The sequence below is a fragment of the Oncorhynchus clarkii genome, chromosome 21 (assembly GCF_045791955.1).
Source record: "Oncorhynchus clarkii lewisi isolate Uvic-CL-2024 chromosome 21, UVic_Ocla_1.0, whole genome shotgun sequence".
Classification (NCBI taxonomy): Eukaryota; Metazoa; Chordata; class Actinopteri; order Salmoniformes; family Salmonidae; genus Oncorhynchus; species Oncorhynchus clarkii.
Genome location: NC_092167.1, coordinates 47,446,216 through 47,466,213, shown reverse-complemented (window position 1 = coordinate 47,466,213; position 19,998 = coordinate 47,446,216). Strand labels below are relative to the sequence as shown.

The 19,998-nt window shown below is 46.0% G+C and overlaps 1 protein-coding gene across 2 annotated transcripts in view; it reads left to right on the top strand.

The window, feature by feature from the left end:
• The window catches only part of LOC139379105 (ADAM metallopeptidase domain 19a), a 203,415-nt gene that overhangs the window by 97,474 nt on the left and 85,943 nt on the right, over positions 1 to 19,998 (top strand). For both annotated transcript variants that reach the window (XM_071121927.1, XM_071121926.1), the window contains exon 3: positions 11,413 to 11,489. In XM_071121927.1, coding sequence (XP_070978028.1) covers positions 11,413 to 11,489 — 77 coding nt within the window. The remainder of the gene's footprint in view (positions 1 to 11,412; positions 11,490 to 19,998) is intronic.

The following is a 19,998-nucleotide window of genomic DNA, read 5'->3' as shown; positions in this document are numbered from 1 at the left end:
TTCATTGCATATACAGATGAATGACCCAGTTTTCCTGCCAAGCTGAAGAGGAAGCGCCGACCTCAGGTGTTGGACAAAAAGCCATCTGAACGTTCGACGTCGCCGTTATTGATGAAACTCTCAGTCCATTATTTCTCTCTCTCTCTCTCTCTCTCTCTCCCACCGGAGGGATGAAAGAAAGGGAGGAAAATCTAAATCAATAGCAGCAACAACATAGCGGGGTGTTTTTTTGCGCCTCAAACCAAAAACCCGCCGACCGTGTAATCATTTAAACTTTCATTTTGAGATACTCAGAATCTGTTTTCGACTTGAATGTGTTTGGCATGATTTAAAGAGACTTTATTGTTGTTGTTCGTCCCATATTATTCCCACTCTTCTAAGAGCCCTATGTATTGGGGACACGTGAATCACCACGACGACAGAGAGAGACAGGAGGGAGAGACGAGAGAGAGAGAGAGGGGAGTGGTGCAGATGCATCCTATTACCCTGGATAGCCTGTCTGACACAGCAGGGGACAGCATCAATGCCACGTCATCCCTCGACTGACGAACATTATGAAAATACAAGCAGAACAACAGACTGGCTTTTGGTATTTTGGGGTATTTTATCAGGATCCCCATTAGCTGTTGCGAAAGCAGCAGCTACTCTTCCTGGGGTCCACACAGAACACAGAACATAGAACATAGAACACAGAACACAGAACACAAAACATGAAACATGACATAATACAGAACATTAATAGACAAGAACAGCTCAAGGACAGAACTACATACATTTTTACAAACGGCACAAGTAGCCTACATATCAATACATACACACAATCCATCTAGGTCCAATAGGGGAGAGGCGTTGTGCCGAGATGTGTTGCTTTATCTGTTTGCTGTTAATTTGAGCCATATGAGATGGTAGGGAGTTCCATGTAATAATGGCCCAGTATAATACTGTATGGTTTATAGAATGTGTTCTGTATTTGGGGACTGTGAAAAGACCCCTGGTGGCATGTCTGGTGGGGTTAAGTGTGTGTGTCAGAGCTGAGCGTAAAATGACTATGCAAACAATTTTGAAATGTTAAACACGTTAAACATGTTTCTTATGAAAAGTACTGGTGCTCAGCAAGACACAGGATGTCTGCCAAAGGGTTATACTTTCTTTTAGGTAAGAAATCATTTCATGATGCGAATGTAAGCTGACATTTTCCCAGTTTTTGGTAAAACGTTGGGAAATCCTGTAAAGAAAAGCAACAGTCCCATTTCATCAACAACGTGCTGTTTGATTCAAGGAATGCTCCGATTTTCAACTGAGGACATTTCGCAGCCCCTATAGCCAACTTTATGGCAGCGTTCCTAAAGCCAAAAATGGTTTCAATTTATCATGTTATGGAAATAACTGTCAGCCGCCACTTCTTCGGGTAGCGGTGACACCCCTCTTTTCTACAGCAGGGGTAGAGAGGGAGAAGGGTGGGGGGTAATGACTAACCCTGTCTCACCCCCCCCCCCCCCCCCCCCCCCCCCCTCCTTGTGCCTATCAGAGAAGCGTTGTTTAATTTTAGACGCTCTGACACACTCTTGACGTAGATTAATTATAGAGCCCCTTCGTGTCGTTTAGCCACGCACGCACGCACACACACACGCGCACGCACGCACGCACACGCACGCACGCACGCACACACACGCGCACACACACACACGCACGCACGCGCGCACACACACACACACACACACACACACACACACACACACACACACACACACACAGGTGTCTCTACTGGAAGCGTTGATTCAGAACACTGCCTCTCAAGAGGATCATTCTCAATCCTCTTCACCTCCTCCACCACCTCTCTCCCCTACCTCATCCTCAACCCTCCTCACCCCCACTCCACCACCTCCCTTCTCTCTTGCCTCTCCCTCACCTCCTCACCCCCACTCCACCACCTCCCTTCTCTCTTTCCTCTCCCTCACCTCCTCACCCCTCTTAACACCCAACGCCAGCCTCTCAGGGCTCATAAGTGATTGCAGACTCAAGAACCTTACCTTCTCACCCTTTCTCTCTCTCTCTCTCCCTATCTCTCGCTCTCGCTCTCCGCTGCCTGACTGACTGATAGGGGAAAATTGCACTGGAGACGGCTCCCCCTTCTCAACTAATCCTGGTCTTCCTCCCTGACACAGATAACTATTCCCCTGGCCTGGTCTTCCTCCCTCACACAGATAACTATTCCCCTGGTCTGGTCTTCCTCCCTCACACAGATAACTATTCCCCTGGTCTGGTCTTCCTCCCTGACATAGATAACTATTCCCCTGGCCTGGTCTTCCTCCCTCACACAGATAACTATTCCCCTGGCCTGGTCTTCCTCCCTCACACAGATAACTATTCCCCTGGTTTGAGCTTCCTCCCTCACACAGATAACTATTCCTCAAGTCTGGTTTTCCTCCCACAAACAGATAAGGAAATGCTCATCAGAAGTGTTGAAGCGAAGGGACAATTCATCATTCAGAGATTACAAGTTGTGCATTGCCATATCATCAGGCAGGCATCATCCGGCAAGCATTCACAGCAAGTCATATGCTGTGTACAACGTTTGAAAAACGCAGGGTTACTGGCAGATACCTGTTGTTGATGTATCGTTCAGCTGTTCCACTTTTCAATCTGAAAAGCACAATAATATATCGCAGAAGATGGACAACAGAATTACAGAGAGAAAACCCACTCCCTCCATCTCTCCTTTCAACACTTTTAAAAACAAAAAGAAGAAGAACTCTAACAGCCACCCAGTTTTCAGTAGTCTTTAATCTAACACACCACTATCATAGCTGAATTATCATCGCGGCCGGCTGTCCATAATATCAAACTCGTAAAAACCTTCTATAATAATCACATTTCAGTTCAGAGAGGCTGCATGAAGATCTTACTCATCATCATTTTCTGGCGTAATATATTAGCTAGGCTTTGATCCATTTAATGTGTGCGAGAGAGAGAGAGAGAGGTGGTGATGTCTGCCTCCCAGAGAGAGAGAGAGAGAGAAAGAGAGAGAGAGAGAGGTGGTGATGTCTGCCTCCCTGAGAGAGAGAGAGAGAGAGAGAGAGAGAGAGAGAGAGAGGTGGTGATGTCTGCCTCCCTGAGAGAGAGAGAGAGAGAGAGAGAGAGAGAGAGAGAGAGGGGTGGTGATGTCTGCCTCCCTGAGAGAGAGAGAGAGAGAGAGAGAGAGAGAGAGAGAGAGGTGGTGATGTCTGCCTCCCTGAGAGAGAGAGAGAGAGAGAGAGAGAGAGAGAGAGAGAGAGAGAGAGAGAGGTGGTGATGTCTGCCTCCCTGAGAGAGAGAGAGAGAGAGAGAGAGAGAGAGAGAGAGAGAGAGAGAGAGAGAGAGGTGGTGATGTCTGCCTCCCTGAGAGAGAGAGAGAGAGAGAGAGAGAGAGAGAGAGAGAGAGAGGTGGTGGTGATGTCTGCCTAACCCTGTGCATTAGTCCTGCTCCACTGAAACATTTAATACTGTTCTGGTCTGGTCTCTATGTTCCTGTTCCTCATTCTGGTCTATATGGATCTGATATTGTTCCTAATTTCTAACTCTCTCAGTTTGTAGACCAATGATCTCTGACTCTCTCAGTATGTAGACCAATGATCTCTGGCTCTCTCAGTATGTAGACCAATGATTTCTGACTCTCTCAGTATGTAGACCAATGATCTCTGACTCTCTCAGTATGTAGACCAATGATCTCTGACTCTCTCAGTATGTAGATCAATAATCTCTGACTCTCTCAGTATGTAGACCAATGATCTCTGACTCTCTCAGTATGTAGACCAATGATCTCTGACTCTCTCAGTATGTAGACCAATGATCTCTGACTCTCTCAGTATGTAGACCAATGATCTCTGACTCTCTCAGTATGTAGACCAATGATCTCTGACTCTTTGAGTATGTAGACCAATGATCTCTGACTCTCTCAGTATGTAGACCAATGATCTCTGACTCTCTCAGTATGTAGACCAATGATCTCTGACTCTCTCAGTATGTAGACCAATAATCTCTGACTCTCTCAGTATGTAGACCAATGATCTCTGACTCTCTCAGTGTGTAGACCAGTGATCTCTGACTCTCTCAGTATGTAGACCAATGATCTCTGACTCTCTCAGTGTGTAGACCAGGGATCTCCGACTCTCTCAGTATGTAGACCAATGATCTCTGACTCTCTCAGTGTGTAGACCAATAATCTCTGACTCTCTCAGTATGTAGACCAATGATCTCTGACTCTCTCAGTGTGTAGACCAGTGATCTCTGACTCTCTCAGTATGTAGACCAATGATCTCTGACTCTCTCAGTGTGTAGACCAGTGATCTCTGACTCTCTCAGTATGTAGACCAATGATCTCTGACTCTCTCAGTGTGTAGACCAGGGATCTCCGACTCTCTCAGTATGTAGACCAATGATCTCTGACTCTCTCAGTATGTAGACCAATTAACATATGTTAACATTGCCAAAGTAAGTGAGTTAGATAATAAACAAAGTGAAATAAACAATGAATATGAACAGTAAACATTACACTCACCGTAGTTCCAAAATAATAAAGACATTACAAATGTCATATTATGTATATATACAGTGTTGTAACGATGTACAAATGGTAAAAGTACAAAATGGAAAATAAATAAGTATAAATTTGTGTTGTATTTACAATTGTGGTTGACCTTTTCTTGTTGCAACAGGTCACAAATCTTGTTGTTGTGATGGCACACTGTGGTATTTCACCCAGTATATATGGGAGTTTATCAAAATTTGATTTGTTTTCGAATTCTTTGTGGATCTGTGTAATCTGAGGGAAATATGTGTCTCTAATATGGTCATACATTGACGTTAGGTTAGGAGGTTACATTGAGGTTAGGAGGTTAGGAAGTGCAGCTCAGTTTCCACCTCATTTTGTGGGCAGTGAGCACATAGCCTGTCTTCTCTTGAGAGCCATGTCTGCCTACGGCGGCCTTTCTCAATAGCAAGGCTATGCTCACTGAGTCTGTACATAGTCAAAGCTTTGCTTAGGTTTGGGTCAGTCTCAGTGCTCACGTATTCTGATGATTCTAATGATCATGATTTGGTTGGGTCTAATTGTGATGACGTAGAAGGCCCTTCTTACCTGGTCTCTCAGATCGTTCACAGCTTTGTGGAAGTTACCGGTGTTGCTGATGATTAGGCAGAGATAAAATCCAGAAAAGAGCCGTTAAATTCTACAACCACCTAAAAGGAAGTGATTCACAAACCTTCCATAACAAAGCCATCACCTACAGAGAGATGAACCTGGAGAAGAGTCCCCTAAGCAAGCTGGTCCTGGGGCTCTGTTCACAAACACAAACACACCCTACAGAGCCCCAGGACAACAGCACAATTAGACCCAACCAAATCATGAGAAAACAAAAAGATAATTACTTGACACATTGGAAAGAATTAACAAAAAAACAGAGCAAACTAGAATGCTATTTGGCCCTAAACAGAGAGTACACAGCGGCAGAATACCTGACCACTGTGACTGACCCAAAATTAAGGAAAGCTTTGACTATGTACAGACTCAGTGAGCATAGCCTTGCTATTGAGAAAGGCCGCCGTAGGCAGACATGGCTCTCAAGAGAAGACAGGCTATGTGCTCACTGCCCACAAAATGAGGTGGAAACTGAGCTGCACTTCCTAACCTCCTGCCCAATGTATGACCATATTAGAGAGACATATTTCCCTCAGATTACACAGATCCACAAAGAATTCGAAAACAAATCCAAATTTGAAAAACTCCCATATCTACTGGGTGAAATTCCACAGTGTGCCATCACAGCAGCAAGATTTGTGACCTGTTGCCACGAGAAAAGGGCAACCAGTGAAGAACACACACCATTGTAAATACAACCCATATTTATGCTTATTTATTTTATCTTGTGTCCTTTAACCATTTGTACATTGTTAAAACACTGTGTATATATATATATAATATGACATTTGTAATGTCTTTACTGTTTTGAAACCTCTGTATGTGTAATGTTTACTGTTAATTTTTGTTGTTTTTCACTTTATATATTAACTTTGTATGTTGTCTACCTCACTTGCTTTGGCAATGTTAACACGTTTCCCATGCCAATAAAGCCCTTGAATTGAATTGAATTGAATTGATAGGCATAGTTTTTTGTGTGCTCTAGGGCAACAGTGTCTAGATGCAATTTGTATTTGTGGTCCTGGCGACTGGACCTTTTTTGGAACACTGTTATTTTTGTCTTACTGAGATTTACTGTCAGGGTCCAGGTCTGATATTTGACTTCAAATTCTAGTAGGGTGAGGCCGGGTGCTGCAGAATGTTCTAGTGCCCGCGCCAATTCATTGATATATATGTTAAAGAGGGTAGGGCTCAAGCTGCATCCCTGTCTCACCCCACAGCCCTGTGTAAAGAAATGTTTGTATTTTTTGCCCATTTTAACTGCACACTTGTTGTTTGTGTACATGGATTATTTAATTTTGTATGTTTTTTTCCCCAACACCACTTTCTATCAATTTAAATAGCAGACCCTCATTCCAAATTGAGTCAAAAGAAGAAGAGAAGAATTTGAGAGAGAGAATTTGAGAGAATTTGTTTTGGTTTGTTTGTTTGTCAATTAGGGTGTGCAGGGTGAGTACTTGGTCTGTCGTACAGTAATGTGGTAAAAAGACACATTTTGACATTTGCTCAGTACATTGTCTCCCCATATCTCTCTCTCCCTTTCTCCCAATTTCTCTCTCTTTTTCCCAATTTCTCTCTCTCTCTCTTTCTCCCAATTTCTCTCTCTCTCTCTCCCAATTTCTCTCTCTCTCTTTCTTCTCTCTCTCTCCCAATTTCTCTCTCTCGCTCTTTCTTCTCTCTCTCTCCCAATTTCTCTCTCCCAATTTCTCTCTCTCTATTTATTCTCTCTCTCTCCCAATTTCTCTCTCTTTCTCCCAATTTCTCTCTCTCTTACTTTCTCCCAATTTCTCTCTCTCTCTCCAAATTTCTCTCTCTTTCTCTCTCTCTCTTTCTCCCAATTTCTCTCTCGCTCTCCCAATTTCTCTCTCTTTCTCTCTCTCTTTTTCCCAATTTCTCTCTCTCTCACTTTCTCCCAATTTCTCTCTCTCTCTCCCAATTTCTCTCTCTCTTTCTCTCTCTCTCTCTTTCTCCCAAGTTATCTCTTTCTCCCAATTTCTCTCTCTCTCCCAATTTCTCTCTCTCTCTCCCAATTTCTCTCTCTCGCTCCCAATTTCTCTCTCTCTCTTCTCTCTCTCTCCCAATTTCTCTCTTTCTCCCAATTTCTCTCTCTCTCCCAATTTCTCTCTCTCTCTCCATCTCTCCCCATCTCTCTGCCCATCTCCCCAACTCTCTCTCTTCCAATCTCCCCATTTCTCTCTCTCCCCATTTCTCTCTCCCTCTATCTCTCCCCATCGCTCTCTCTCCACATCTCTGTCTCTCTCTCTCTTTCCCAATCTCTCTCTCTCTCTCTCTCCCCATCTCTGTCTCTCTGTCTCTCTTTCGCAATCTCTCTCTCTCTCTCTCTCTCCCATCTCTGCCTCTCTCTCTCTCTCTTTCCCCATCTCTCTCTCTCTCACCATCTCTGTCTTTTTCACAATCTCTCTCTCCCATCTCTGTCTCTCTCTCTCTCTTTCAAAATCTCTCTCTCTCCCCATCTCTCTCTCTCTCCCCATCTCTGTCTCGCTCTCTCTCTTTCACAATCTCTCTCTCTCTCCCCATCTCTCTCTCCCCATCTCTGTCTCTCTCTCTCTTTCACAATCTCTCTTTCACAATCTCTATCTCTCTCCCCATCTCTCTCTCTCCCCATCTCTGTCTCCCTCTCTCTATTTCACAATCTCTCTCTCTCTCCCCATCTCTCTCCCTCTCCCCATCTCTCTCAGGCTGTATCCTGTCCTCGTAATGCTAAGGATGTTGGCATGGTTTTTCAGCCGAGGGAAAAACAAAACAAACATTGTATGAGAACATGCACTGAGCGTGTGTCATTCGTAGATAGATAGGGGTGAATGGGTTTGACTAGTGACCACTGATGCTGTTCTAGGAAGGAGTGCTGTAGCACATGGAACGGAAGGGATGTTGGATATGGGCCCTGGCTTTATTCAGATGTAGAGATGGCTTTATTCAGATGTAGAGATGGTTGTATTCAGATGTAGAGATGGTCGTATTCAGATGGAGAGATGGTTGTATTCAGATGGAAAGATGGTTGTATTGAGGTGTAGAGATGGTTGTCAGGTGTAGAGATGGTTGTATTCAGATGTAGAGATGGTTGTATTCAGATGTAGAGATGGCTTTATTCAGATGTAGAGATGGCTCTATTCAGATGTCAGATGGTTGTATTCAGATGTAGAGATGGTTGTATTCAGATGGAGAGATGGTTGTATTCAGGTGTAGAGATGGCTCTATTCAGATGTCAGATGGTTGTATTCAGATGTAGAGATGGCTCTATTCAGATGTAGAGATGGCTTTATTCAGATGTAGAGATGGCTTTATTCAGATGTAGAGATGGTCGTATTCAGATGTAGAGATGGTTGTATTCAGATGTAGAGATGGCTCTTTTCAGATGTAGAGATGGCTCTATTCAGATGTAGAGATGGCTTTATTCAGATGTAGAGATGGCCGTATTCAGATGGAGAGATGGCTCTATTCAGATGTCAGATGGTTGTATTCAGATGTAGAGATGGTTGTATTGAGGTGTAGAGATGGTTGTCAGATGTAGAGATGGTTGTATTCAGATGTAGAGATGGTTGTATTCAGATGTAGAGATGGTTGTAGTCAGATGTAGAGATGGCTCTATTCAGATGTCAGATGGTTGTATTCAGATGTAGAGATGGTTGTAGTCAGATGTAGAGATGGCTCTATTCAGATGTCAGATGGTTGTATTCAGATGTAGAGATGGTTGTATTGAGGTGTAGAGATGGTTGTCAGATGTAGAGATGGTTGTATTCAGATGTAGAGATGGTTGTATTCAGATGTAGAGATGGTTGTAGTCAGATGTAGAGATGGCTCTATTCAGATGTCAGATGGTTGTATTCAGATGTAGAGATGGTTGTATTGAGGTGTAGAGATGGTTGTCAGATGTAGAGATGGTTGTATTCAGATGTAGAGATGGCTTTATTCAGATTTTATGATGGTTGTATTCAGATGTAGAGATGGTTGTATTCAGATGGAGAGATGGTTGTATTGAGGTGTAGAGATGGTTGTATTCAGGTGTAGAGATGGCTCTATTCAGATGTCAGATGGTTGTATTCAGATGTAGAGATGGTTGTATTCAGATGTAGAGTCGTTAGGCTGAATTATTTGAGACGTATTAAGTCCTTCATACTACATCTGTAACATCCCTCATTCCTATCCATCTGTAACATCCCTCATTCCTATCCATCTGTAACATCCCTCATTCCTATCCATCTGTAACATCCCTCATTCCTATCCATCTGTAACATCCCTCATTCCTATCCATTTGTAACATCCCTCATTCCTATCCATCTGTAGCATCCCTCATTCCTATCCATCTGTAACATCCCTCATTCCTATCCATCTGTAACATCCCTCATTCCTATCCATCTGTAACATCCCTCGTTCCTATCCATCTGTAACATCCCTCATTCATATCCATCTGTAGCATCCCTCATTCCTATCCATCTGTAACATCCCTCATTCCTATCCATTTGTAACATCCCTCATTCCTATCCATCTGTAACATCCCTCATTCCTATCCATCTGTAACATCCCTCATTCCTATCCATCTGTAACATCCCTCATTCCTATCCATCTGTAGCATCCCTCATTCCTATCCATCTGTAGCATCCCTCATTCCTATCCATCTGTAACATCCCTCATTCCTATCCATCTGTAACATCCCTCATTCCTATCCATCTGTAACATCCCTCATTCCTATCCATCTGTAGCATCCCTCATTCCTATCCATCTGTAGCATCCCTCAATCCTATCCATCTGTAACATCCCTCATTCCTATCCATCTGTAACTAGGACAGGTGGGAGTATTGAATCATCACTTTGTATGGCACCCGTTTTCCCCTATTTAGTGCACTACTTTTACACCAGAGCCCATGGTGGTCTGGTGTAAAAGTAGTGCACTATGTAGGGAATAGGGTGCAGGCTACATGAGTGTCTCAGGCTGTGTTCTCACTGCTGGAGTGTTTACTTGGAAGGGTTCTGCACATGACATGAAAAGGCCGTTTCCACCTCGCACACAGGGTGTTGTGTCTATCAGTAAACCCAGTGTTGCCTACCGCCAACACATGCCTATTTCTCATAGAGCCGGTGCCTGAAAACCCAATAGACCCAATATGAAGAGCCAACGATTATATGGGGCTTACAGTGTCTTTTCACTAAAAAAAAATCACGAGTTGGATTTGAAATGGTTTTTTTTTAATGGTTGGTTGGCAGGGTATAGGGAAGCTTACAGTCGGTCGGTAAAAGCATAATGTATTGGTTGGTGCAGTGTCTCTCTCTCTCTCTCTCTCTTTCTCTCTTTGCTTTTAGTGATTTTTTTGTGTGGTTTTTAATGTGAGGTATATGCAGTGTGGTGGTGTGTATCTGCATTGCATCGTAGGCTATCCATCCTCTTAATTTGATATGACAACTATGTTAATCTTGGACACCCAGAACTAAAATCTAGCGTAATTGCATCAGATGCTCAATTATATCCTGGAAGTGGGGGGGACGGGGGGGACGGGGGGGGGGACGTGTTAGAAAATATACTAACAAGACTAGGGAAGTCTACATCCCTCTCAACAGTAACTCTCAGCCAGATTCAGTCTCTCAGTCTCTGGGCCAAAATGTCCCCTACCACTTCCCCCCCACCAAATATTTTTTTTAAATATGTGAGCACCTGCGAAATCCTGATTTGTCCAAATTGATCATTGCTGAAGAAAAGAACTGCATCCCACAGTATGTTGACAGATGTTTTCTACCATTATGAGTTACACGGTAATCTGTCCACCTTTCTATAGTATCACCACATCCTTCTTTCTCATTGAGAAGTAGAATGGTTTTTAGAAATAAAGCTGTAGCCATTATTGATGATTATTACAGTCTGTTAATGAATTACATCTTTGTTACCTCTAAATGATGTCCTGACAGTACAATGTAGGAAAGGTTTTTTTGAATCACAAATATGAATGGTGTGACATTACCCAAGTTCTGTCCTCTCATCATGGGTAGTGTAACATTACCAGTTCTGTCCTCTCATCATGGGTAGTGTCACATTACCAGTTCTGTCCTCTCATCATGGGTAGTGTAACATTACCAGTTCTGTCCTCTCATCATGGGTAGTGTCACATTACCAGTTCTGTCCTCTCATCATGGGTAGTGTCACATTACCAGTTCTGTCCTCTCATCATGGGTAGTGTAACATTACCAGTTCTGTCCTCTCATCATGGTTTGTCTTCCATTTACAGGACCAGTATCCAGACAGAGGGGAAATAGTGCTGTCCTCCAACAACCTTGAACTGGTACTACAAGTGGAACGGAATCAGTAAGTGTGTGTGTATGTGTGTGTGTGTGTGTGTGGGTGTGGGTGTGGGTGTGTGTGTGTGTGGGTGTGGGTGTGTGTGTGTGTGTGGGTGTGGGTGTGTGTGTCCGTATCGTAGAGGCCAGACTTGTACCCTTATCTGACAGCCACCATCCCTATCTGAAATCTAACACTACCCTACTCTCTCCTTTTCCCCCAGCAATGTGTGAAAATATACAGAGAGAGAGAGAGAGAGAGAGAGATAGAGAGAGACAGAGAGAGAGAGAGAGAGAGAGCAGTGAGAGACAGAGAGAGAGAGAGAGAGAGAGAGAGAGAGAGAGACAGAGAGAGAGAGACAGAGAGACAGAGAGACAGACAGACAGACAGACAGACAGACGTGTCTCAAGCCATCTAACTGTCTTTCTCTCTTTTTCCTGTCCTTCGCTGTTTCACCCTGTCCTCCTTTCATTCAGGACAATCCATTTATTTTCCTCTGAGGTCTTAGCCCCATTCTACATTACCAGTTCTCAAGGCTTCCTCACGCTCTCGCTGCAGTGTCTGCCTTCTCAACCTCCTCCTAAAATGGGTTATTAAAGATTGAAAGGATATTATGAGAGACATCCAATGTTGTATGAGAAAGTCGAAACGGTTTCTGACGGTTATGGAGCGTAAGTGATTCCCATGGGAAGGATTTGATATGGGATGTGGATTTTCTGGGCGGACACCTTTTTGTTGTGTACTTGAACCGGGGCGGCAGGTAGCCTAGAGGTTAGAGTGTAGGGGCGGCAGGTAGCCTAGAGGTTAGAGTGTAGGGGCGGCAGGTAGGGTAGTGGTTAGAGTGTAGGGGCGGCAGGTAGCCTAGAGGTTAGAGTGTAGGGGCGGCAGGTAGCCTAGAGGTTAGAGTGTAGGGGCGGCAGGTAGCCTAGAGGTTAGAGTGTAGGGGCGGCAGGTAGCCTAGTGGTTAGAGTGTAGGGGCGGCAGGTAGCCTAGTGGTTAAAGTGGAGAGGCGGCAGGTAGCCTAGTGGGTAGAGTGTAGGGGCGGTACGTAGCCTAGTGGTTAAAGTGGAGGGGCGGCAGGTAGCCTAGAGGTTAGAGCGTAGGGGCGGCAGGTAGCCTAGTGGTTAGAGTGTTGGGCCAGTAACCGAAAGGTTGGTGGACTGAATCCCTGAGCTGATAAGGTCAAAATCTGTCCTTCTGCCCCTGAACAAGGCAGTTAACCCACTGTTCCCCGGTAGGCCATCATTGTAAATAAGAATTTGTTCTTAACTGACTTGCCTAGTTAGATAAAAGTTAAATAAAGCTTAAATAAATATATAAAAATGTGGAGATGGGAAAAAATTGCTGATAGATGATAAGCATAGCAATGTTGACGTTGAACACTGGGTGGTTTTAATTTTGTACTTTTGTGTTTGAACACTGCAGTTACTGTTCACCAACATCATAAACAGAGCTACGGTTCTGCTACGAGCTACGGTTCTGCTACGAGCTACGGTTCTGAAAATTGAATTCCATATTTGTTGGGATTTTATTTGTGTGCCAACAAATTTTACAACTGAAAACACAAGTTGTAAATGACCTGGAAACTGACCACTGAACCACTAGAACACAGGCTAGAGAGACAGGAAATAGATCCCCTGGAACAATGGAGACCCAAGCTAAGCAGAATGAGCATTCAGCACTATGGGGGTTGTTGGAGACTCGTTCAAGGCCATAGAGGTAAACATCAAGACCGGTTTCTCGCTGGAAACGTGCCATGACTTACAAGGTAAACAATCACTTGTATTGCTCTCCAGCTCTCCCACGGAGGGAAGGATGATATGTTAGGAGAGTTAAGTCTTTGTAGACTAGCTGGCAGACTGTATTGATGTGGAGTAAGAGAGGCAAGTTGAAGCGACTCAGTGCAATTTGAACAGGTTTCAGTGTTGCAGCATGGAAGCTGAAATATGGTTTGAGTTACTTAAAAAACAATGTAGTAAACGTAGTAAAGCTGACGCAGAGAGACAGTGAGCCGGCGCCCAATGAGAAGACAAGCCACAGAGAGACAGTGAGCTGGCGCCCAATGAGAAGACAAGCCACAGAGAGACGGTGAGCCAGCGCCCAATGAGAAGACAAGCCACAGAGAGACGGTGAGCCGGCGCCCAATGAGAAGACAAGCCACAGAGAGACGGTGAGCCGGCGCCCAATGAGAAGACAAGCCACAGAGAGACAGTGAGCCGGCGCCCAATGAGAAGACAAGCCACAGAGAGACAGTGAGCCGGTGCCCAATGAGAAGACAAGCCACAGAGAGACAGTGAGCCGGTGCCCAATGAGAAGACAAGCCACAGAGAGACGGTGAGCTGGCGCCCAATGAGAAGACAAGCCACAGAGAGACGGTGAGCCGGCGCCCAATGAGAAGACAAGCCACAGAGAGACAGTGAGCTGGCGCCCAATGAGAAGACAAGCCACAGAGAGACGGTGAGCCGGCGCCCAATGAGAAGACAAGCCACAGAGAGACAGTGAGCCGGCGCCCAATGAGAAGACAAGCCACAGAGAGACAGTGAGCCGGTGCCCAATGAGAAGACAAGCCACAGAGAGACGGTGAGCCTGCGCCCAATGAGAAGACAAGCCACAGAGAGACGGTGAGCCGGCGCCCAATGAGAAGACAAGCCACAGAGAGACGGTGAGCCGGCGCCCAATGAGAAGACAAGCCACAGAGAGACAGTGAGCCGGCGCCCAATGAGAAGACAAGCCACAGAGAGACAGTGAGCTGGCGCCCAATGAGAAGACAAGCCACAGAGAGACGGTGAGCCAGCACCCAATGAGAAGACAAGCCACAGAGAGACGGTGAGCCGGCGCCCAATGAGAAGACAAGCCACAGAGAGACGGTGAGCCTGCGCCCAATGAGAAGACAAGCCACAGAGAGACGGTGAGCCGGCGCCCAATGAGAAGACAAGCCACAGAGAGACAGTGAGCCGGTGCCCAATGAGAAGACAAGCCACAGAGAGACAGTGAGCCGGTGCCCAATGAGAAGACAAGCCACAGAGAGACGGTGAGCCGGCGCCCAATGAGAAGACAAGCCACAGAGAGACGTGGCCCGGCCCCCAATGAGAAGACAAGCCACAGAGAGACAGTGAGCCGGCGCCCAATGAGAAGACAAGCCACAGAGAGACGGTGAGCCGGTGCCCAATGAGAAGACAAGCCACAGAGAGACGGTGAGCCGGCGCCCAATGAGAAGACAAGCCACAGAGAGACAGTGAGCCGGTGCCCAATGAGAAGACAAGCCACAGAGAGACAGTGAGCCGGTGCCCAATGAGAAGACAAGCCACAGAGAGACGGTGAGCCGGCGCCCAATGAGAAGACAAGCCACAGAGAGACGTGGCCCGGCCCCCAATGAGAAGACAAGCCACAGAGAGACAGTGAGCCGGCGCCCAATGAGAAGACAAGCCACAGAGAGACGGTGAGCCGGTGCCCAATGAGAAGACAAGCCACAGAGAGACCGTGAGCCGGCGCCCAATGAGAAGACAAGCCACAGAGAGACCGTGAGCCGGCGCCCAATGAGAAGACAAGCCATAGAGAGACGGTGAGCCGGCGCCCAATGAGAAGACAAACCACAGAGAGACGGTGAGCCAGCGCCCAATGAGAAGACAAGCCACAGAGAGACAGTGAGCCGGCGCCCAATGAGAAGACAAGCCACAGAGAGACGGTGAGCCGGCGCCCAATGAGAAGACAAGCCACAGAGAGACAGTTAGCCGGCGCCCAATGAGAAGACAAGCCACAGAGAGATGGCGAGGGTTGTCCATTTGCACAGCTTGAGACTGGGGCACAGAGGCACAAAGTACAACCGACTGTATTTCAGAGACACAGAAAATGTTACTTGGCAGCATCTGGGTTTATTTTAACCCCATGTGAGCCTCTAGTCCAGAGGTTTTGTCTGGCCCACAGAATGTAATTTAGAGAGAGAGTTCCAGAGAAACAGGAGAGGGCCCGGGGGAACTCAGGCGGCCAACTAGGGGAAACTGGGAAATATTTACTGCCTCTTTTTGTATTAATGGACCGCCCATCCCAGATGGGTCTGGTTGGAAGAGGACCAGCGAGGGGGAAGGGTTGATTTTTATGGTGTAATGCTGTTTTGACTCCAACTTCAGATCTTTGACAATAGATACCAGAAGATAGCGAGAGCTGAGAGGGAATGGGACTGTTATGATGCCAGATGATGTAAGACCCTGCAAGACCAACAGACATATACAGTAATTAACATGGCATTCACTCGGATTCCTTTGGTGTTTCTCATGACTAACCCAGGTCAACTAAACTGCTGTTTCTCATGACTAACCCAGGTCAACTAAACTGCTGTTTCTCATGACTAACCCAGCTAAACCTTCATATATTATCTCTAACTCTGAGTTATTTTAGTAGAGAGAGAGAGAGAGAGAGAGAGAGAGAGAGAGAGAGAGAGAGAGAGAGAGAGAGAGAGAGAGAGAGAGAGAGAGAGAGAGAGAGAGAGAGAGAGAGAGAGAGAGAGAGACTGAGACTGAGACTGAGACAGCCCCAGTCCATCTGAAGAGGGATTAGTGAGGTTTGACACTAATGCCCCCCAGCCCACTCAGGGTCAAATATCAGGGAGGTGATGATGCTCCTGCTGGTTAAACAGTCATCCTGGACAAGCCACTAAAAGAGTATCTCACTGCCCGGAATGGCTTTTCTGTGTGTATGTCTGATGTCGTAAGGTCCAAACGTGTGTTTATGTTTGAGTCTCAGAAAGGGAGAGTGCAGTTTTCCTGGCTAAGAGAACAAATTGCAGAAATGTACTGCATTATTAAAACCGTACCAATGGAGTATTCATCAGATATTAAACGTTAATGTGAGCAAAACAATTGGACATATTATTCAGTGAATTTGAATTGGCTCCTCTCGGTACCTCTCCATCTCTGATTGGCTCCTACCGGGATGTCTCTATCTCTGATTGGCTCCTCTCTGTACCTCTCTATCTAGGATTGGCTCCTCTCGGTACCTCTCTATCTAGGATTGGCTCCTCTCGGTACCTCTCTATCTAGGATTGGCTCCTCTCGGTACCTCTCTATCTAGGATTGGCTCCTCTCGGTACCTCTCTATCTAGGATTTGCTCCTCTCGGTACGTTTATATCTCTGATTGGCTCCTCTCGGTACCTCTCTATCTAGGATTGGCTCCTCTCGGTACCTCTCTATCTAGGATTTGCTCCTCTCGGTACGTTTATATCTCTGATTGGCTCCTCTCGTGACTTCCCTATCTCTAATTGGATCCTCTCGGTACATCCCTATCACTGATTGGCGCCTCTCGGTAAGTCTCTATCTCTGATTGGCTGCTCTCGGTACATCTCTATCTCTGATTGGCTCCTCTCGGTACATCTCTATCTCTGATTGGCTCCTCTCTTTACATCTCTATCTCTGATTGGCTCCTCTCTGTACGTCTCTATCTCTGATTGGCTCCTCTTGGTCCATCTCTGTCTCTGATTGGCTCCTCTCGATACGTCTCTGATTGGCTCCTCTCGGTACGTCTCTGATTGGCTCCTCCTCTCTCTGTGTATCTCTTTCTTGCAGGCACACACACACACACACACACACACACACACACACACACACACACACACACACACACACACACACACACACACACACAAAGTACACAGCAACAATTACAGAGATGGATCTTTTTAAAGACATGCATTAATTTTACATTTCTGTTGCCGGTTAGATTAAGTGTAAGCTCTCAATTTATGATAATGGAATGCTTTACGCCTTGATTACATTCTCTACTCCCCCCCCTGGGACGATATGTATAGCTCTATGTTAATAATGGAGAACATACATACAATTCATCATCATGCATAATGATGAGAAGAACCTCGCAAATATGTTGAGAGCAGCATGAACCATCATCAATACTTGGATTACCTGATTGACCTCAGCATAGAAATACAATTCCTAGAACGTAAAAAAAAAAATCCCATTCAAGTCAATAGGTGGGTTATATTTCTATGTACCTGCCAAGGTGTTAATAAGGACTTAAATCCTCTGAGAGAGTTCTACTTCAAAAAAATACGTTTTAGAAACCTTTTCATTATCTGAGAGCCAGATCGATTTCCTCCCGAAATGAGGTTGTTTGAACTGGGCTGTAGCCCCTTGGCTGTAATGGCTGATTTGAATTGATTAAAATCAATAAATGGGCTTTGTTCTGGTAATCTGCTATAATCCACGGAGGATGTCGGCGCCACGGCGTTAAGAAGGACGGGCAGATTGAGCTGGAGCCAAAGCCTGGCTACCCAGACTCCTTGCTCTGGCCAAACGTTACGGCACACCCACGGACTTTAGTTTCTTCTCTGGAATGAGTCTGGGTCTGAGTACTTCACCGACCCTTCACCGAATGCCGAACGGGGCCTTCTGACTGGTCTAGAACCCGATGGGTTGGAACATACGTGGGTAAAAGCGGTGGGCTGATAATGTGATTGGTTAGAGACGATCCAATCGCCGATGACTTTGTACAACACCCCTCGTGCCTCTCGTCACCACAAACGACTTCAATGATGTTCTGTTTCACACTAAAGTATGTAGCGAACGATTTAGTGCGAGTCGTTTGGAGCCACGCCTTTCCATGCGGAGGTAAGCCGAGGCTACCACAGTTTCTTCATAAAGAGAGAGAAAGAGAGAGAGAGAAAGAGAGATGGAAAGAGAGAGAGAGAGAGAGAAAGAGAGATGGAAAGAGAGAGAAAGAGAGAGAGAGAGAGAGAGAGAGATAGAGAGAGAGAGAGAGAGAGATAGAGATATGGAATATACAACGTCTGATGTCCACTGTCTTTGGAACCGAGACTTCGTCCAAGAAATCAGAAATACAGACATTGTCATCCTACAAGAAACATGGTAAACAGGAGATGTACCAACTGGTTGCCCTCTAGGTTACAGAGAGCTGGTAGTCCCATCCACCACACTACCAGGTGGGTGGTATACAGGAGATGTACCAACTGGTTACCCTCTAGGTTACAGAGAGCTGGTAGTCCCATCCACCAAACTACCAGGTGTGAAACAGGGAAGAGACTCAGTATGCTAATTTGGTTTAGAGCAGACCTAACCCACTCTATTAAAATAGTCAAAACAGGAACATTTTACATTTGGCAAGAAATTAATAAGGAAATGATCTCAACAGAGAAAAATGTCCTCTTGTGTGCTACCTATATCCCCCCACTAGAATCCCCATACTTTAATGAAGACAGTTTCTCCATCCTAGAGAAGGAGATCACTCATTTCCAGGTCCAGGGACATGTACTAGTCTGTGGCGACCTAAATGCCAGAACTGGCCAAAACTGGACAAGAACCTGACAACCTCAGCACCCAGAGGGACAAACACGTACCTGGAGGTGACAGCATTCCCTCCCACATATGCCCACCTAGACACAACTACGGCAACATAACCAACAAAAATGGGTCACAACTCCTGCAGCGCTGTCACACGCTGGGTATGTACACAGTCTTCGAGGTAGGCTTCGAGGAGACTGTAGTAGGTACACATATAGTTCATCTCTTGGCAGTAGTACTGCAGACTACTTTATCACTGACCTCAACTCAGAGTCTCTCAGAGCGTTCACAGTCAGCCCACTGACACCCTTATCAGATCACAGCAAAATTACAGTCTACATTAACAGAGCAATCATGAGGCATCAAAGCCAAAGGAGCTGAATAATATTAAGAAATGCTATAGATTTGTATTTATTTTTTATTTAACCTTAATTTAACTAGGCCGAGGAACAGTGGGTTGACTGCCTTGTTCAGGGGCAGAACGGCAGATTTTTTTACCTTGTCAGCTCGGGGGATTCGATCTAGCAACATTTACGGTTACTGGCCCAATGCTCAAACCACTAGGCTACCTGCCGCCCCTACACTCTAACCACTAGGCTACCTGCCGGCCCAACGCTCTAACCACTAGGCTACCTATCGCCCCTACACTCTAACCACTAGGCTACCTGCCACCCCCCTACACTCAAACCACTAGGCTACCTGCCGCCCCTACACTCTAACCACTAGGCTACCTGCCGGCCCAACGCTCTAACCACTAGGCTACCTGCCGGCCCAACGCTCTAACCACTTGGCTACCTGCCGGCCCAACGCTCTAACCACTAGGCTACCTGCCGCCCCTCCACTCTAACCACTAGGCTACCTGCCGCCCCTACACTCTAACCACTAGGCTACCTGCCGCCCCTACACTCTAACCACTAGGCTACCTGCCGCCCATACACTCTAACCACTAGGCTACCTGCCGCCCCTACACTCTAACCACTAGGCTACCTGCCGCCCCTACACTCTAACCACTAGGCTACCTGCCCCCCCTACACTCTAACCACTAGGCTACCTGCCGCCCATACACTCTAACCACTAGGCTACCTGCCGCCCCTACACTCTAACCACTAGGCTACCTGCCGCCCATACACTCTAACCACTAGGCTACCTGCCGCCCCTACACTCTAACCACTAGGCTACCTGCCGCCCATACACTCTAACCACTAGGCTACCTGCCGCCCCTACACTC